A 19,864-nucleotide genomic window follows, 5' to 3' on the forward strand; every position below is an offset into this window, starting at 1 on the left:
CCCGCTTAGCTAACCGCGCTTAGCTAACCGCGGTGTAGCTGACTATAGAAGATGTTCTCTTGTATGTGAAGAAAACGTTCAGTCTGTAAAAGCGTGTGTTTTACATTGTAACCTGCATCGCAGCGAACCCAGGTGGTGTTTTCAGGTTATGCCGCTCTAAAGGCGCCTTTCTAACGTGAACGTGATTCAGGATGTGACCTTAATGCACCGTCTCACTGTGCGAACGCCAGCGTGAGGGAACCGAGCAGCTGGTTGGCAGCATAGAGGAGAAGGCTGTCAGGCAGCGTGCTCAGTGAGAGGATGCTAAAGTGTGTTCACTGGAAAAACGTCTTTTACTTCTCACATGTCCAGAAAGCACAGTGACAGTCCCGCTGTGCTCGCACACAGGAAGCTGCCTGTGTGTCTGATGCTTGTTCTGAACTATTAATCACTGAAACTAGTTTTTTATGGATGTCTGTTATTCAGGTCCTCCTGCTTTGCAGCTGAGACATTTATGTTGAGCATGGACAAAGAGGTCAACGATCACATCACCATGACTACTGCTTCAACATACAACATACACCTGAGGTAGATCTCTCTCTCTCTCTCTCTCTCTCTCTCTCTCTGCCTCCCTCCCTCCTTCCTTCCTTCCCTCCCAGATAAAGGCACCAAAGTTGAGTGGAAGGAAAAGAGAAAAGTGCACTCAGTCAGTCCCAGAGTCTTCACTGTGACCTCAGACCATGAGTGGACTTTCCAGTGATGTCATGATAAGAGGTACACAGATGTTGTACGTGCTGCAGATGTTGTGTTGCTAACTTTTTCTTAGAGTTTTAGAAGATGTAAACTTTTACTTGGCAGTGTGGTACAGCTGACACGTGTTCACTGCACTGGCTTTTTTACTTTAAAGAAGTTGAGGTAAATTTGCTTTTTCCATTCAGGTGTAGTTTTTAAACCATGGGTGGATGTCACAGGAAATCCTGAAGAACATGACTCGTATCTTTCATGTGAAGAATTACCTTTAAAAATTTTCTTTTTGTTTTATGATGCAGGATTTAATGTATTTATAAAATGTAAAACCTTTTTTTTCCCACAGAAAAATATTGAAATAAGCACATTTTTAAACTGTAAACTCAGACAGAAAACAGTTTTTACATTTCAAACCAATATAAGTAACATTTCCATGTAAATGTTCAGGTAAAACTGTTTTAAATCTAAAAACATGTTTTGTTTTTTTACAGTAAAGTGTTGAAATGACCACGTTTTAACTGTAAAATCAACAGTATCAATACAGTTTTTACTAAATGGAGGAAATGTTTCACTATAATGTAACAGCTGCTGGTATTTAACTGTAAAAGCAGCCTTTTTTTTTTTTTTTACAGTGTAGAGACACATTAGACAGATTAATGGATTGATCAGTAATAAATCAGTTAAAGATCAATGGTACAGACTGGACTGGAATGTGAGATGTGGCGCCCTCTGCTGACCGACTGCTATCTCTGAGCTTATTCTGCCTCAGAGCTGCAGACTCACTTTTTATAGTGTAACAGCAGCAGTCAGTCAGCAGATGGCGCCAGCAAACAGCAGCAGCCTCGGCCTGATTCACAGTGAACATGTTTTAATCTGTCTCACCTGATGTGTCCTCTGCAGACTGTTGGACAGTGGACAGTGCTGGTTTGATTTGGTATTTCCAGCCTCAATTCAGTGAACAGGAAAGAACTGACAGTTTGTTCAGCTGTTTGAAGCAGCTGCTGTCGTCACGTTTCATCGAACTGGGCAGGTTTGTCAAGAGGTTTAAACTGTAGGAGGGAGAGACATGGGGTAAAGACGTGGACAGGTATTCTAAACTGCTTATCAGCAGCAGTGGCCACAGCTCAATGGGAACATGAAGGCAGGAGTTTTACACACTCACACCAAACCACGTGTCTCAGACTTTGTCCTGATTGTTGTGATTAACACCCGACTGTTTCCAGTCCAGTGCTACCAGCAGCTGCTGCATCTTATTTTGTAGTCTGTCTCTGCCTGTCTATGATGTCCACAACTCTGTGGACCCCTGTCTCGTATCAGGGATCCGTCCATGGAGACGGGCTCTGATCAGACTCTGAAGACCTTCAGAAGTTTGTTGTTCAAGCTGAATTTGTGTTTTTCATCGTTGAAGCTAAGAATTACTGAAAAGTTTGAGTTTGTAGGTGTTTTTGTTTCCTGCAGGTTCCCAGTGTGAGCTGGGATTTTCCTTTGGCTGAGAAATGAGTTTTTCTGCTTGTCTTCAGAGACTCAGCTTCCTGTCCACCAGCTGCTCAGCCTGCTCAGGACAACGTCCACGAAGCATCAAGGACAAAGACTGAAGAGCAGTTTTTTTTCTCTTAGGCAATAAGAATCATAAGAAATCAGGAACTGCCTTCAATTTTTTTATGTTTATTTTGTTTTCCTGTTTTAGCTCAGTGATGTGTCTTAGATTATAATGTTATGGTCTTAGTTATTTATACACACATATATTTAAATATTTTTTAGATTTATGTCTTGAAGGGTTTGACTGGAATGATGCACTGGTATTAAACGGTGACAGTGAATAGTTTCTGTTCTGTTCGATTCTAAAAATACAGAAAACAACAGAACATGACGGTGACTCAGCACGATAAGTCGAAGAATGCAAAGCTCAGCTACACACAGACACACACAAGTTTATCAGTATGACTCCACACACACACACCTACATTCCTACAGCAGGTTGAACCAGATTTCCCTGAGTTCACTGTAAAAACATTGACTTTTAAAACTCCTGCTCTGGACTTGATGAACTTTCAGTGAAACTTCTGTCAAACATTCACAAGTTTACCTGAAGCTTCTGTGACTCACCTGCAGCTCGACAGGTAAACCACAGCATAACATCAGAGCTGAAACACTGTCGTTGGGTTACACACACACACACAGAGCAGATTTAACAGCGAGGTGTTTGTGAGTGCAGCAGATCTGGAGCAGGATGTTCAGCAGAGCAGCTCCCACTGAAGGAATCACAGGTAAACACACACACAGGTGACACGCAGGTTTCAGGTGTTGGTTTGAACACTGAAGAGCTGACGACAGGTGAGAGGAACACACTGAGCTTCACCTGCTGTTTTATTATTCCGTTTGTTTAAATGAACACATCCTTCCTGTGATTGTAGTGTATTGATTATTTTCTGATCACTCTGATCTGTAGTCGGATGGACCTGAGGCTCAGGTTTGGTCCTGATCACAGGTAGAGTCAGACTAAGCCTGACTGTCCTCAGAGGAAGTCTGTGGTTTTACCTTGATCAGCAGCATTTTCATACCTGGTGACACCTTTCACCTGGACTCAGGTGTGTTCAGGACAATGCTCCCTGACAGGTAACTGATCCATGAAATGTCCACTGCTGTCCTCAGATGACTCCGTCTCCTCCTGTCCCGAAACCTCGGGCTCGTTACACGAGGGACAGTCTGAGGAACATGTCCTCTTTGGACAAGTCAGTTCACCGTTCACACACACACACACAGTAAAATTTACTTTTACATTTAAATGAGAACAAACTTTGACGTGTGATGAAAATGTTCATGTTTTCAGTGAAAACACTGATTTTTGTTTCAGAGACGTGACTGATGAGAATCAACCAGCTTTTTCCAGTGATGTTCACCTGAGCGCAGGTACACACACACACACACACTCAGGTGAACATGTCACATTAACAGGTGACTTCATCAACTGTTTTCTGAGTGAAACTGAAGCAAAGCCTGATCACAGGTGTTGTTATTGTGTCATTAGACAACTGATATTAAATAATGGGATTAATTTTGAGGCAATAAGATGTTTACAGATCCAAACTCTGCAGAAAGAACAGGTGTGAATGAGAACATAGAGAGGAGCAGCAATGGTCTGATAAAAGTTGTTTTTAATAAGAGCTGATCATGTTTTCTAGTCTCACAGCTCAGTTCGATTACTCTCAATTGAGAACAGCAGCTCTAATAAGCTGTGACTGTGGGAAACTTGAGTTTTGTGCTGATGAGCTGCAGAGTGTTTTCAGTGTGAACAGTCAAACCGGTTTGTTTAAACGTTGTGAAACAGCAGACTGCTGATTGTCCGAACCAGTTTGTCTGATGATCTAATCTGTGCTGACTATTCAGACTGAACTCACTTTGCTCCGCCCCGTCTTCATACAGCCTCTGCACCGCTGCATCAGCTGCTCACTCAGGACTCTTTCATCTGCTGTTCATCAGCTACAGGGTTGCTGACAGTGAAACAGTCTGGTGTAAGCATGAATGAATGAATGAATGAGTTTATATGTCACACAAAAAAAATAAATCTTATCTCCTTTCTGCAACTTTTGTTATGAAAGTCTCCCCTCAGTGATTATAAGACTCTTATTGTGAAAGTCTGTATTGGTAGCAGTTGGAGCCTCTAGTAGAGGAACTGCAGGTGGACTCCAACATCTGTGTGACAGGTGTTTCAACCTATCATCTGATGCCTGCTGCTGATGTCACTGTGTCGTCCTCCTTAGGTGAAAATGTGGCTCCTCCCACCGCCTCGGATCATGGCGTAGTCCTCCCGACTCTGGCTGGTGTCGCTGACATCATCGCTGCCAACGTCCCATCACTGGCTGGAGTTGCTGCCACAATCGGAGGCTCCTCGCCCCCAGCCCCCTCTGCCCCATACATAGATGACATGGCTAACAGCATCACTACCCGCACACCTAGCTTAGCAGGCCCTGCTAGCACAGTAGCTAAGCCTGCTGATACGTTAAACTCCACCACTTCCACCAGCCCTGTACCTGCTGCTCACACAGGTGCTGCTAGCTTAGACAGCATTGTTGGCTCATTAGCTAACATACCCTGTTTAGCAGGGATTATTAACAATGTGGCTAACCCCACTGTTTGCTCCACCCCGTTAACCTCGCCCCCCTCTGCTGGTAAACCCCGACCCCCATCTTTGCCAAGAACTGGAGTTCCTGGAGTCCATCACACAGGTACATCAGTCAGCTGACATACAATCAGCTGAGCACACAGGATCCACTAACTGTTCTGGGATCTGAATACTGTCCCTCTAACATCGTCCACTTCCTGTTTGTATCATGTTCTATATGCTGCATGTCCTCCTCCTCCTCTCCTCCATTCCCAGCTGTCCTATCTTCCTCCTCTTCCTCCTCTCACCCAGCCTGGCCCTCAGCAGGAGGGTCCCCCCTGTGATCCAGGTTCACAGGGAGCTGTGTCTGCTGATCTGGGGTCAGACTCTGGGTCTCTGTAAAGAGCTCTGAGACCATTTTGATTGTGGGGGAGCCATAGAAATAACAATGAACTGAATTGAATTGAAGTGAATCTGCATCAGTTACAAACTTATTTCATTACAAACTTAATCAGCCAACAGTGGCTATGATAGGCCACTAACTTTACCCACTCACAAACCAACTGCTACTAGTCAATGTTAGAGATTACACTGGTCCTGTAGAGACATGCAGGCTGAGTTCACTGAATCAGGTTTGACCTCAGATACCATGGAAACGGGTCTTCCAGGCACCTGGTCCTGGTCAGACTGGTCTTAGGTACTATACGATCCTATAATGTACCCTACCCCCCCCCCCCCCCCCCCCCCCGCCCCTGTTTAACCATGTCTCTGTATGAAACGGGTCCAGATGTTGGGGCACTGTCACAGCTGGTGATGTCAACTTTGGACCAGACTGCAGGAGTCTCATTGCCTCCAGGAGGAGCCGCAGATCTAGCAGATCAAGGTATAAACCCACCTCTGTTGTAGTATGGGTCTTGCTGGTCTTCACCGTCCTCAGTCTGAGCTGTGTTTGTTGGTTTTGTCCAGTTTTAAATCCGTCTCCCAACAACGTCAAAAGAGAAAATCCCTACGTCACCGTGTTGGCTTGCTGGGAGGCTGAGGAAGCTGATTCAGATTCATCCAATGAGGAAGATACAGGAGTGAGCCTTCCCCTCTCTGGAGCTGATGGACCAAAGGAAGGAGAACCTGCTTTCAACCTGTCTACAAACACTAATGAGTATGTAAACAGTTCTACAGTAAATACCACTTTGATCACAATCTGCAGCTACTAACAGAGCTCTTGTTTGGCAGCATCCCGACCAGTCCTCCAGGTCGTATCGTCCCCACTAGGCCACCCCCGCCCCCTCCTCGTCCTGCTGGCCAATCAGAAAGGCCGAGGAAACCTGAGAAACAGAAGATCCCAAGGTACAAAAACACACACACACACACACACGGCCTGTTCTTGTGTTCTCCCAGTCCAGAGTCCACATCTAGACAAGTCCAGATCAAATATCCAGAAGTCTTCCGCTTCTGCTCCTTTTACCCAGGATGCTTTATTCGAATATAAACAGGTGTCAACCAGCAGCAGCGGTTAAAGACACAAATTTTATTGTTGCACCTGCACCAGATTTAGTTTGCACAGCTTTCAGTAAGTATCCTGGGGAGAAGGCCCCTACACTGACCAGCCCCGCGGCTCCTCCTACCTCTGTAGGTCCCTCCCACCTCTGTGGGAGGAGCCAACTCTGGAGGTTTGATATTTTATTGAATTCATTTTGGAAGATTTAACTAAAGCTGTCTGCACATAAACACATTTACATAAACCGTCATAAACATGTATACACAAAAATAACAGGCAGTGTGATGTTAGGTTTGGTTTTTCTGTAGATACTGTAAATATCACACAGTCTCTGTGGTTGTCAGCAAGTTACAAACTGTTAGTGCTGCTTTCTGCTGTTCTCATTTGAGACATTTGAAACCTGAGCTCTCAGCATTATGTGCTGTGCACTAAGGAACACATTCAGTGAGCTGGAGCGTGTTTGTCGTGCAGAGCGGCCACGATTCGAGTGTCGAGGAAGAAGGGGGGCGGCGGGAGCTCAGCTCCACAGAGCGCTGTGGTCCGATCCAGCTGGCTGGACGTGTGGAAGGGCTTCAGGTAACTGCACCATGACCATCGTCATCATTCGTACAATACCTTCCTCCAGGTTCAGTTGTATGTGACATAAATGTTGGATGAGGCTGCTTCACCAACCGTGCAATGCAGGAGACCAGAGCCTGAGACCAGGGCCTAGAACAGTTTGAACGTACAGTCATGGAAAAAATTATTAGACCACCCTTGTTTTCTTCAATTTCTTGTTCATTTTAATTCCTGGTACCACTAAAGGTTTATTACCTGAAGAATACAATGAACACAACAAAAAATGCAGCTGATTAGATAATACTTTATGTCCTTTTTGACATGCTTAAGCTTAATTGTATTCCCAGGGTATATAAGAGGCCATTTCATGTCATAAGCAGCACTGCACATGCAAAGGCCGAGAGTGGTTTCCTGCTTACATTCAAGCCGTTGCACAACTCAGAAGTTGTCAGCTATCACATGATGCCTAAAACAAAAGAATTATGTGAAGCCACAAAGGCAGCCATGTTGGCACTGCTGGAAATTGGCATTAGTGAGAGACAGGTAGCCAAAAAACTGTTGATGTAAGGCAGAGTCTTAGATAAAGGCCAGGACCCAAATGCAGACGGGAGAGCAGTGATAAACGGTTTATTTCAAAAATGTGAAGACAAAAAAGGAATGAATGAGAGCAGGTGATTTCCCGAGCGGTGAAACAGCGTCAGCTGGGTGGTGGCGGATGAGCACGAGGGGAATTAAACCAGGGGATTCTGTGGGAGAGGAAAGAGCACGGAGGTTAGTGGAGTCAGGAGGGAAAACGGCGCAAAAAAGGTAAGTAATCCACAAAAAGGTAACGAGAAGAAGAGCTCAGGTCTAGTCACCACGGAGAATGACGGAACGATCTGGCGAGGATAGATGGGAAAGCGGAGCCTCTTATAGTCAGGAGGTAGGACTGATTGCGTCCTGAATGCGCACAGGACTGGAATCCTCACCTGAGGAACGCGCCCACACCAACGACACACACCTACACATCTGAGAAAAGAAAAGAGAAAACCCCAGAGACAGCCGAGCTGCCTCATGACAGAAGATCTCCAAGACGGCCGTTCATTACACCAAGAAAAAACAAGCCGAACATGGTACTACCAAACTGCTAGCTGGTCGAGGCAGGAAACGTCTTTCTACCCCACGAGATGACCGTGCACTCATCCATTCCTGTGTCAGGATTCGTGGGGTGGATCAGTGATGATCTGGGGTTGTTTCAGTACGGGTGGAACAGGGCAAATACAACTGTGTGAAAGGCGAATGAACCAGGTCACGTACAGGGCTACTCTTGAGAACAGTCTTCTTCCATCAGCTGGAAAACTCTTTCCTGCTTCGAATGACTGGATTTTCCAACAAGACAATGCCCCTTACCACACGGCAAGGACAGTTAAAGTCTGGATGGGGAACCAGAACATTCAAACCATGCCCTGGCCTGCTCAGTCACCAGATCTAAATCCAATTGAAAACCTGTGGAAAATCATCAAACTCAAAATGGAGAAGCACAAACTCAAAAACAAAGCAAATCTGTTTGAATTTGTGCAACAGGAATGGGCTGCTGTGACAGGAGAACAATATCAGAGGCTGGTGGAGAGTATGCCAGGACGCATGGCTGCAGTCAACAGAAACAATGGTTATGCAATCAAGTACTAACTCCTGTGTATATCATGTGACTAAAACAGACAGAAAAGAAAACATGGAATGCCTAAAAGCACCATTTCTGGCTCTACAGTGCCACAGCTACTGATGTAAGAACCTAAGTGATTTTGGTTATTATCAAGAGAACCATGGAAATTCAACTCTTATGAGCTATTTTTGTTGTTATCATTATATTTGTCCAAACAAATGTACCTCCAGTGGTACCAGGCATTAAAATGAAAAAGAAATTGTTCTAATAATTTTTTTCATGACTGTATAATGAATGATGTAACTCAGAGATGCAGGACTGATCTCTGAGGAACACCAGATCAGGACAACACCCAGCAGTCAGCAGAGGCATGTTACTGAGGAAGATGGAGGGATGACGGACAGATAAACAGATGACATGGTTTCTCTCTAACAGGCATAATGTTTTATGGGCGACATTTGATGGACAGCTGATGTCTCTGTGGAAAAAACGCACAGTAAGTCAATGTCTCTCCACCTGTCTCTTTCTATACATACCTGTCTGTCTGTCAGTAGAGTAATGGGTGCGTTTGTTTTGTGGACTAGGACCGGTTCAGTGAGGTGTTGTTTCACGTCTCCAGTATCACCAACGTGAAGAAACAAGACAAACGAAGATTCTCTGTTTACTTCAGGAAGAAACATTATGACTTCATGGCTCATAGTGATGGTAAGAATCCTGCACTCTACTGCATTCTACTGAGTTCTACTGCACTGTACTGTACAACACTGCACAACACTGTACCACACTGCACAACACTGTACCACACTGCACTGTACTGTACAACACTGCACTGTACTGTACAGCACTGCACTGCACTGTACAACACTGCACAACACTGTACCACACTGCACTGTACTGTACAACACAGCACTGCACTGTACAACACTGCACTGTACTGTACAGCACTGCACTGCACTGCACTGTACAACACTGCACAACACTGTACCACACTGCACTGTACGGTACAACACAGCACTGCACTGTACAACACTGCACTGCACTCTGCTCCTGTGGCTCTGGATGTCATGAGGATGGGTTAAATGTGCTACGGTTTTTTTTCTATTCGATTTTTTAATTTTGTTTTTTAAATAATTTTTCGCTGCATTAAAAAATCAGAGCGACCTTTACATTGCGTATGACACACTGATGTAAAGTCCTTCACTGTCTGATAGTCAGGAACTGTAACACCACACTGATGGCAGAGTATCTGTGAGCTTTCTCATCCTCACTTTACATGAAAAATAATTAGATTCAGTTTTATTGACACAGCGTCAAATCATAACAGAAGTTCTGATTAAAGATGTGATTTCATATCGAGCAGGTCTCGACCAAACTCTGTATAATATTGTCCATCTGTAAGTACAGTAACCTTAGAAACAGCTGATTTAGACAGTTTCTCTTCCATCATCTAAATGTAATGATTTCTTCATCTCACCCTTCAACCTGCCTCTGAGACCTGATCCCGCCCAGGCTGCTCCAGGAGCCTTCACCCTCTGATCCACAGGTCTTTAAAGCAGCTGTGATTCTTCATCCAGGTGTTTCAGCCAAATACAGACCTGTGTCTAAAGCAGTGTCCAGTCAGCTGTGTGACGTTCTACAGAATCACAGCACAGAGACAACACTGCTGACGTTACATCGCCTTCTACCTGCATCAGACAGAGGACTCGTCTCTGTCCTGGTCAGCTCAGACACACAGTGTCCAATGAGACAGTCCCTGTGGATGACGTAGCTCTGGCCTCAGAGTTGTCTCTGATCAGGACTCGTCCTTTAACTCCCACATCAAACAAACTTCAGTGACGGACTTTATCACGTCTGTAACATCACAAACATCAGACACAGACTGTCTCAGTAATGCCGAAAAACAGCTACGTGCTTTTTCAAATAAGAAGACTCATCAGTCAGTGGGGTCAGCTGTGTGTCTCTGTCCTCACTGGATGTGACTCAGTGTGTAACAGCAGACTCATATGTCCCATCACTGCTGGCTCTAGTCTCAGTGGCACCTTCAGTAACATCCAAGAATCACATCAGAAAATTCCTTTTTAATTATCCAGAGGTGCAACAAAGGTCAGCACACAGCTGTGACTGTGGATCAGGAACGTGGGGAACAGCTCACAGAGAAACGAAGGTCTGTTAGCTTTACATCCTCGTGTGGTGTGAGATTAAGCTAATTAAGGAAGGTACCTGCTGTGTATCAGAAAACCTGAGGACGGCTGATGTGACATGTTCCTGCTGCTGGTGACGATTAACTGAACAAACTCATACTTTTTACTGCTGGTTACTCACACACACACACACACACAAAACAAGTCTACTGACAGTGTTGAACTCTGCTGTTTCCTTCACATGACAAAATACCAGCTCTGAATGAAAGTACGTCACACCCCTGTGGTGCTGCAGAGTGTGTAACGTTTTCCTTCATGTGTTTTCCGTCTCTCAGAGGTTCACGATGGTTGGGTCACATCCCTGCTGGCGTCCCGCGGCCAGCCGAGCCCCACGCCCGCCGAATTACATGGACAAATAACTATCAGAGACCCGCGGAGCCGCGTCTATGGCGCCATCTGGGGCCACGACCTCTGGATTTACCCCAACAAAGAGGGATATCAGCTGGGCATTGCCTCCTTCTCTGTCCCTCTGAACATAGCCACAGTCAAATCTTCAGGAAAACACTCATTTACCCTCATCACTCCATACAAGAGCTTCAAGTACGCACACCTGTTTATCTTGTCTGTCTTACTGACTGTTGTGTAGTTCTTTGCTAAAGTTCCTTTCCTTCTTTGTTTCCTCTCCCACTCACCTACAGCGTGTCTGTTGACTCATCAAAGGACCTGTCTCTGTGGTTGGACAGTTTGTCCTCATCTATCCGCAGTGCTCTGTCCTGCAGCCAGGTGGCAACCCGTCTCTGGGAAAACCCTAATAACAAGATCTGTGGTGACTGCGGCTCGGCCAATCCCGAGTGGGCGTCAGTCAACCTGCTGCTGGTCATCTGTCAGGCCTGTGCAGGTACAAGCTAACGGAGGACTGAAGGTGGCTAATGCAGGTTCTTAGCTGAGTAGGTCATGTGATGTCATGTGATGTCACACGTGGTACATTTACAGTGAATAACAGAAGGAAATCACGCGTCATGCAGAAATGAAAAAGCTAACCTGAGACAGATCATATGTCCCCTCGCCAACGTTGTCAGTCCTCATAATGTCACAGACGTCAATACGCAGGTGATACACAGCTGTTTGCACCAACAATCCCAGTTTCTTAACTTACCTCTCTCACTGATGTGAAACTTCCTGACCAATCAGAGCGGAGCAGACGTTACAGTACATAGCTTTATGTTATTATCCATGTTTGCTGCACTGAGAGGTGCAGTGCTGGCTGCTCACAGGCCTGACACAGCAGGGTCAGTGCTGCCGTGCTGTCATTACCACTCTGGTTTCTGCACGTCCACTTTTACTGTGCTGTGAGAACAATGAGAGTTAAATCAGAACGCTGCTCAGATACAGAGTTAAAGAAATCACAGAGTTATTATTACATGTTTGTGTCTGAGGGAAGTGTAGCTGCGGAAAAACAGGAAGTTTTTGACTGAAAAGGTCGAGTAGCACCTGAAACTCCTGAAACGTCACGTGATGCTGTTACAGCTTTGAAACGTACATTATCTAAAGCAGGTACCTGCTACAGGTTACACGTCGAGATCCTTTTTCTTTGCACAGTTATAAAGAATCAGGTCTAAGTGTGGAACACAAACATTTACAGAGTCTGCTCTCAGGTCAGCATCGAGCTCTGGGCAGCAGCCTGTCGAAGGTACGCAGTCTGAAGATGGACAACAAGGTCTGGACTGAGCCGCTCATACAGGTGAGGAGAGACTGACTGACTGAGCCACTCACACAGGTGAGGGGGTGCTGAGCCATTCAAGAGTCTCAATGGCTTTTAACCCTTTAATCCTCTTCTAGCTGTTTGTTACCTATGGAAACTGGCTGGCCAATCAGGTATGGGCTGCAGCGGTGCCAGCAGCAGAACAGCTGCTTCCTGAGTCATCTGATGAGGAGAGGTCAAAGTTCATCCAAGATAAATACAGCAGGGGGCGCTATAGACAAGTTCACCCTCTGACGTCCTCCGACTCTCTGATGTTCCAGGTTTGACTCTGTTGTACTAAAACATTATACTACAGACAATCACAGACTCACGTGGGTTTGATCCCCTGTGCAAAACAGGTATCCATACATTCATATTTCTGATGATGTGAATGTGTGTGTTTCAGAGACTGTGTGAGGTGGTCTGTTCTGACGCCATCGAAGAAACGATGTCTCTGATCTGCTCAGGAGCAAAGGTCTGATCTGATGGTTTTACACGTTTATGACTCTAATCTCACTGAGTATGAATAATACACACGCACGCACACTGAGCAAACAGACGAGAGCGAACTGTCAAAATCACGTCAACACAAAACTGAAAATGGTGGTTATGACCTTCTACATTCATGTGATCGTTTGTTCCTCCTGAGCTGTTTGTGAAGTGTTTCCTCACGTCACCGTCACAGTCACGTCATCACCAGGTCACCATCACAGTCACGTCACCGTCACGTCACGTCACCGTCACACTCATATCAGTCACGCCACCGTCACAGTCACGTCATCGCCAAGTCATCGTCACACTCACAGTCACGTCACAGTCATGTCACACTCATGTCAGTCACGTCACAGTCACATCATCGCCAGGTCACGTCACAAATATGAAGTTAATAAATCTCAGGACAAGTTACAGTAACTGATATGGAACAAGGTGAGATGTGTTTCCTGCATCATCACACCTTTTGTGACATGATGAACAACTCGACGTTCACTCTTTCATCTCTCTCACTCCAGTGTTTCTCCTGCAGACGTGTGACAGCAGTAAAGTCACAGGTTGAAATGACCAGAATTATGAAACGTGTCTGCAGTGAACGAGAGCAGAGCAGCAGCAGTTCTCTGTGATTGCTTTGAATGCTGAGTCAGTGTTGTTACCTGTTCACAGGTGTGTCAGTCAGACCCTCAGAGCCCCTCCCCCATCCTTCTAGCTGAGAGGGTAGGTCAGGCTCTGCAGGCCGAGCTACTCCGACTCAATGAGTACACAGGTAACACACCCACACAGGTAACATGTACACACAGGGGACACTGACTTTAACTCACCTGGATGTGATTCTGTTTTTTTTTTTTTTTTTTTTTTGATTTTTATCCAGAGGTTTTGCTGTACCAGCCCCAGTCAGATAACAAGAGACCTGACTCCGCCCCCTCAGGTAAGAACAGTGGATGAGTCACCTGGATGGATTTACAATGTGCAGTAATGTGTAGTTACAGGCAACTTTAAATCTTAACAGTTTACCGGAAAAGAAGAAGCAGGAGCAGAGCAAACTGCTCGTGTTCGGTTTCATTTTATTCGATTGTTTTAAATTTTGGAGTTTTTCTTTCAGGACCGTCTTTAATGTTTGTCACTCAGTCACGTGACCTTTGGAAGGCGGCTCTTTGCACTAACCCACACAGTTTACAAAACACAAACAACAACAAACACTCTGTAAAAGAAAACTGTGTTTCTGTCATGTTAACTCAGCTTGTCCTGTGTCCTGTGTCCACCACAGACAGAAATCAGAACAGGTCAGATTGTCTTTAAAATGAAGTGTGTGTGTGTGTGTGTGTGTGTGTGTTCAGGTGAGGAAGAGGAGGAGCTTCATGGGAAATTGGAGGAAGATCGTTTTCTCTTCTCGTTAGAAAATGATTCAGCTGCGTGTGACGTCCTCGACCTGCGAGAAGTTCTGTCTGTCTTTCTCACAGATGGGTAAATACTTTCATTCTGTTTCCAGTAGATCAGGAGAAGCAGAGCTTCCCCTCTGGACTCTGGGAGGGGACGGTCACTGAAGAGCTTCTGGCAGCCAGAGCTTAGCACAGTGGTGCAGTGGCATCACACAGGGCCGTCGTCCTGCCGGTCCACTGCCTGCAGGGGGAGGAGTTAGGGTTTGTGTGATGGAGACTCATTAAATCCCAGAGAGAGCTGGGCGTGGCCTCAGAGCACCAATCAGGAGCCACAATTAGTTTCTGTTTTCACAGTGTCAGTTATAATAACTCATTACATTAATGAGCATTTTCACAGCCACACCCCTGCTGTCTGAGTGTGTGGACACCGAAGACAACAGCTCCCCCTGGTGGACAGTCTGCATAACTGCAGCTTGTTATAAAGCAGTTTAACAGTAAAATAATAAAACAGCGTTAATCAATAAGTAATTTCCAATAAAACATCAAAGTTCAAAACTTGCATTGCAGAGGAGATGAATTTATTTTTTTAGTCCAGGATTTTCAGCGTTTGTTGAAACAGTTTTGATGAATGTCAGTTTGTAACATCACAAACTGAAACGTGCGACGTGTCAGTCAGAGTTTGTGTTTGTGTGTGTTCAGAGCAGCTCCTCAGTTTGAGATGGTGACTCTGAGTGATCAGCTGATCTGTGCAGCTGAGGATGACGACGCTCTGCTGACGCACCTGGGTCACATACTGAAGGTAAACCTGAATCTGTGTGTGTGTGTTCTCGTATCTCTGTCGAGTCAAGGCTTTCACACTGAGGAGGTGAGGACATTTAGTCTTCATGTCTTCAGATGTCTCGTAGTGGATTTGTCCCCAGATTTAAGGATCAGGTTTAAATCTAATCTGTAGTTATCAGTATAACTTAATCCCTTGTTTCCAGGTGATTCTCCCAGGGGGCGTGTCTTATGCAGAGGTGGGTTGGGCTTCTGCAGTCAGTAAGGTGTGTGTAGTTGAAGTGGGTGGAGCCTCGAGTCGTTCTGATGCCTGGGTGTTATTGTGGGAGGATGGAGTCAGTGTTCACCCCGTCCACAGTCACTTACAACAGGCTCTGAGGATGGAACTGAGCACGCTCCGTCACCACGGTAACAGTGTTTCTATTATTCACGCCTTGTACGTGGAGCATCTCCTCACGCTTCATTCAAACCACATTTAATGATCAGTTTTATTTTCAGTGAAAATCAGTGTGAGGCTGAAGCCGAGGTCACAGATCATTGATCACCTCAACACGTCAAAGCACAGGTGTGACGTCTGTGTGACGCTCAGGACGTTTCACCTGGACTGAAGGTGAAACGTCCGTCCTGTTGCCTCAGAACAACGTGTCCAGACGTGCAGGTGTTTTCTATAAGAAGCTGTTTGACGTTGTCTTTAATCAGAAAATGTCTCCGTCTGTGACACGGTGGAAATGTTTGTTTAACTGGAGCGAAACGACGACTGAAACCAGCTTTAAGTTTTTTTTATGTTTTCACTCGTGTGTTTTTTTTTCAGAAATGGATCCATCTGAAAACATCATCACCATGGTAACTGCAGACAGGTGTGCAACACACACAGAAGCTGAAATTACACACAGCTCATAAGATCAGTGATATTTTTAACAGATGAATTCTAAACAGAGAGAAATATTTTCATTTATAAACTGAAAGTACGGCGTGCCGCTGAAGGTTAGTGTTCACAAGCAAGACTTACACAAGATCACAGCGGCCTTGACCTTTGACCTCTGATCTCCAATACATATTGACTCCTTGGCTATCGCTGGCGTGGAGGCAGAAGAATGATTTATACTTTGCTGGTTTTATCCATCCTGGCTTCTGATTGGCTGACTTCCCCACCGGTGTATTTGACATCACAGGTGAAACTTCGTTTCTCCTCAGGAACGTGTGTTTGCGTTTTACGGAGCCGTACAGCTGTCGGTCCTGGTTCCACCACCTGCAGAGAGCTCTGACCAATCACAGCTCAGCACCACACTGTCCTCCCGCAGCCAATCAGAGCTCAGCTTCTCAGTCTCTGTACCCTGTGGACGTGGGGTCGAGAGGTTCCGTACCACTGGGAATCGAACGCTGTATCTCCCACGTCACGGCTCACGGTCAGAACATGTTTCTGCTTTCACACCGAGAAAAAGTGACGTGAACGTTTCAGTGTGTGTGAAACAGTGTGTGTGTGTGTGTGTGTGTGTGTTCAGAACAGATTCTGTCATTGAGACAGAAAACAGATCTAGACTGTTTGGAGAAGATGATTGATTGATTGATTGATTGATTGATTGATTGATTGATAGATCGATCGATCATCAGAATGTATTTTTGTCCGCTGGTTGATGTAGATGTTCCTTTTGCTGTTTGAGGTTTGTGAACAAATTATCTAAAAATGTTTTTCTAAACTTTTCAGTCGACAGTCTGTGTCCATCAACTCATAACTGACGTGTGCTACACATTTCCATGATTCCTTATAAGACATGTTGGCCTCCGGGGCCTGTGTGGAGTTTTTGTTTTGGAGGAGTGAGTGGTAAACAAGTAAACACCTGTTTGTCTCAGGTCTGAAGGTGGAGGGCGTGTACCGCCGCTGTGGCCTGGTTACCAAAGTGAACCGATTGGTGGAGGCTCTGTTAAAATCACCAAGGTCCGCCCCCTTGGAGAGCGACGAGCAGGGCGTGCTGGACGCTGCCTCCGCCCTCAAACAGTACGTTCGTCAGCAGAAGAGTCTGATCCCTGACACACGGCCGTGGCTGCAGGCTGCAGGTCAGTGGGTGCAGTGTTAGAATGTGTGGTTCTGCTGACGGTGACTCGGGCGTATGACTGACGACAGCGTTTGCTCAGTGTGTCAGTGTAGCAGGAAAACTTCAGTCGGTCTGACACAACTTTGTTTGTCAGTGATTTCAGATCAACGTTCCAGGTTTAAAGCTTACCGACGGTTACTATGGCAACTCCCTGACAACAGCCGAGCTACACTGAGCGCTCTGTTTGGACACTTCTACATGTAACACACACACACACACACACACACACACACACACACACACACTGTACAGCCTTCGCGTCTTCTCTTAGATCTCTGTAATTCTCTGTCCTCAGGGTCCAGATGTTCTCTCAGGTCAACAAGATGTCGGCGCAGAATCTGGCCGTGGTTTTGGTCCCATCTTTGTTTCAGACTCTGAACCAGGATCTGCTCAGACTCACCAGAGAGTTCATCATCCACCACACTCTGCTTTTCCTGGTAAATATCTGACAGTGAAGTACACCTGAGACACACCTGTGTGCTCAGCTGTATAAAATGTGAATGATCTGAGAAAACAACATGCAGGTAGTTTAGAGTCCAGCATGAGTCGGTCATCAGATCACGAGTCGAGGGTGAAATAACACGAGTGAGATGAAATCAGTTTGATTGACATTCACTGATTTATCTTTCACAATAAAAGAGTAAATTGTTTGGAGTTACGAAAAGATTGAAAGAATGCGTGTGGGACGTGCTGCGTGTGGGACGTGCTGCGTGTGGGACGTGCTGCGTGTGGGACATGTAACATCAAATCAGCGGTTCCTAACAGTATAATTTAACAGCGTCAACTTCATTAGCTCATTAACAAACAGCTGATCAGGTGAAGACAGACTTACCTGTGTGATCTGCTCTGGAAGAAAACTGAGTTATTAGAAAAAGTTTTGTTTTCTCAGAGTTCAGTAGAGATGAAAGGTTCAGGTGTTCATCATCAGTTTTATTACAGCTTCCTGTTTTTATGCTGAGTGACAGGTTGAATAAGTAAAAAGTGTTTTAATAATGGAGAAGTAACGTATTAATCTGTGGTATAAACTCTGATGTGTGTAAATTGCCACCTGTCTGTGTTGGACAGCTGTGCTGTGCTCTGAACAGTAAAATTCATATGGGTGTAAAAGAATAACTGATTTGAATTGGAAAATCGGTTTTGATTTAAAAGATGTGAGTGCATCGGTTCACAGAGTCACCGGCCGGTGGCCTCGCCCACTCCGACTCCGACTCGCGCACCTTCCCATAACTCTCTCGCGAGACGTCAGATAGCTCTGTGTTTGCGAGGGAAAAATAAAAATGTCCGATACCGACACCATCTACAACGCACCGTCAAGTTTAAAGTCAAAGGTCTGGAAGAAATTTGGATTTTATATGAGGAACGGAACACGGGATAAAACCGCAGTAAAGCAAACCGGGCGTACGACAAATCTCAACACTCACTCGGTGAGACGACGTGGGGAAACATGCGATGTGTCATAAAGTAAAAGATGAAGTCAGAGAATCGATGTCTCATAAAATCAAAGTGTAACGTAATGAAACCCTACCACGTTGTTTCTGAATCGTATCATACGACACACATCGAGATACGTATCAGATCATCTTATTTTGAAAAGATTCACACCCCTCGTATTTAATATTGTAGTAATAAGAACTGAGTTGTCATCAGGTGGGACGTAAAGATGTGGACGGGCATCGTGTCCGGTGTGAGGCCTTTGTGAGATGTTTGGAGTTTTTGTATTTCTTCTGTTTAAGATGTTTGAGACTGAAGGAGTCTTTGTCCTTTTTAGAAACCAGAGGACGGAGATAAAGAGGAAGAGGAACAGATCACTGTCTTCTGAAGGAGGAGGATGATGAAGATTAACAAAGATCAGCTGTTTTCAGCTCGTGATCGTGTGTTTGTGTTTATCATCATGTACTGTAGCAATCAGGCAGTGGTGTGCTTTGGTGTGTGTGTGTGTGTGTGTGTGTGTGTGTGTGTGTGTGTGTGTGTGTGTGTGTGTGTGTGTGTGTGTGTGTGTGGACAGGTGAATTCACCACGTGTGAAAACTAAAGTTCAGTGATGAAAATATGCAGATGTGTCCTGATCAAAGAGAAGTTCCAGTTGGAAGATTGTGATGTTGTATTAATGACTGCAGATCACTGAAGATGGTACTTGTGGTTGGATTGTAACCATGTAAACAGATGTTGTGGAGGATGTGATGCTGTTGTAAAATGACCAGTAGTTGTAGGAATGTTATTTTACTGTAGATGAGCTCAGGTGGAATGATTGAGTTTCTAAAAGCTGTTATTTCTCACACATTTACACTTTTACTTGAGCTTCACTTTTCTTGGGATCAAGATTTTTCTCATTATCAACACAAACATGTAGTTTGACTTTGGAAAACGTATAAAGTCGTCAGCTAAAGGAAAAGTGTTGTGTTCAGTGTTATTTTTACAGTGCAGACTTTCCAGTGGCAAAGTGGATGAAGGTGTAGTGCAGGAGGAAGGTGGCCGTGAATCACATAAACTGTGTGTATACAACAGAAAGTGAAAAAGCATCAAATGTTGGTGACGATGGACGAAAAGCAGAAAAGTGGAAAGATGTTTTTCCTTTGATTGGCACTTCCATATCAGATCAGTCTCTCTTTGGGAACAGGATTTGTTCCACAGGATTTTAAGGTTGCAGTTATCAAACCTTTATTTAAAAAGCCTTCTCTTGACCCTGGCAGTTGAGAAAACTACAGATCTATATCCAATC

General features: G+C 45.1%; 1 protein-coding gene across 2 annotated transcripts; it reads left to right on the forward strand.

Annotated features, from left to right (window-relative positions):
* The first annotated feature begins 2,872 nt into the window (after positions 1 to 2,872).
* LOC121190513 (arf-GAP with Rho-GAP domain, ANK repeat and PH domain-containing protein 1) lies at positions 2,873 to 19,537 on the forward strand. 2 transcript variants are annotated; one of them, XM_041051316.1, is made up of 26 exons: positions 2,873 to 2,993; positions 3,379 to 3,458; positions 3,581 to 3,636; positions 4,488 to 4,952; positions 5,616 to 5,711; positions 5,795 to 5,984; positions 6,059 to 6,172; positions 6,795 to 6,899; positions 8,959 to 9,019; positions 9,108 to 9,228; positions 11,000 to 11,264; positions 11,363 to 11,562; positions 12,320 to 12,405; positions 12,504 to 12,686; positions 12,812 to 12,880; positions 13,564 to 13,663; positions 13,769 to 13,825; positions 14,235 to 14,361; positions 14,976 to 15,075; positions 15,260 to 15,461; positions 15,865 to 15,910; positions 16,248 to 16,459; positions 16,905 to 17,108; positions 17,241 to 17,346; positions 17,442 to 17,583; positions 18,915 to 19,537. In XM_041051316.1, exons 2-26 carry the CDS (start codon positions 3,379 to 3,381, stop codon positions 18,963 to 18,965), a joined length of 3,438 nt encoding a protein of 1,145 aa, XP_040907250.1. In that variant the 5' UTR covers positions 2,873 to 2,993; the 3' UTR covers positions 18,966 to 19,537. The 2 variants fall into 2 exon arrangements, with proteins under 2 accessions (XP_040907250.1, XP_040907249.1); XM_041051315.1 differs by having other exon boundaries at positions 2,991 to 3,060.
* Positions 19,538 to 19,864: the final 327 nt, after the last annotated feature.

This window comes from Toxotes jaculatrix, chromosome 12, assembly GCF_017976425.1.
Source record: "Toxotes jaculatrix isolate fToxJac2 chromosome 12, fToxJac2.pri, whole genome shotgun sequence".
Lineage (NCBI taxonomy): Eukaryota > Metazoa > Chordata > Actinopteri > Toxotidae > Toxotes > Toxotes jaculatrix.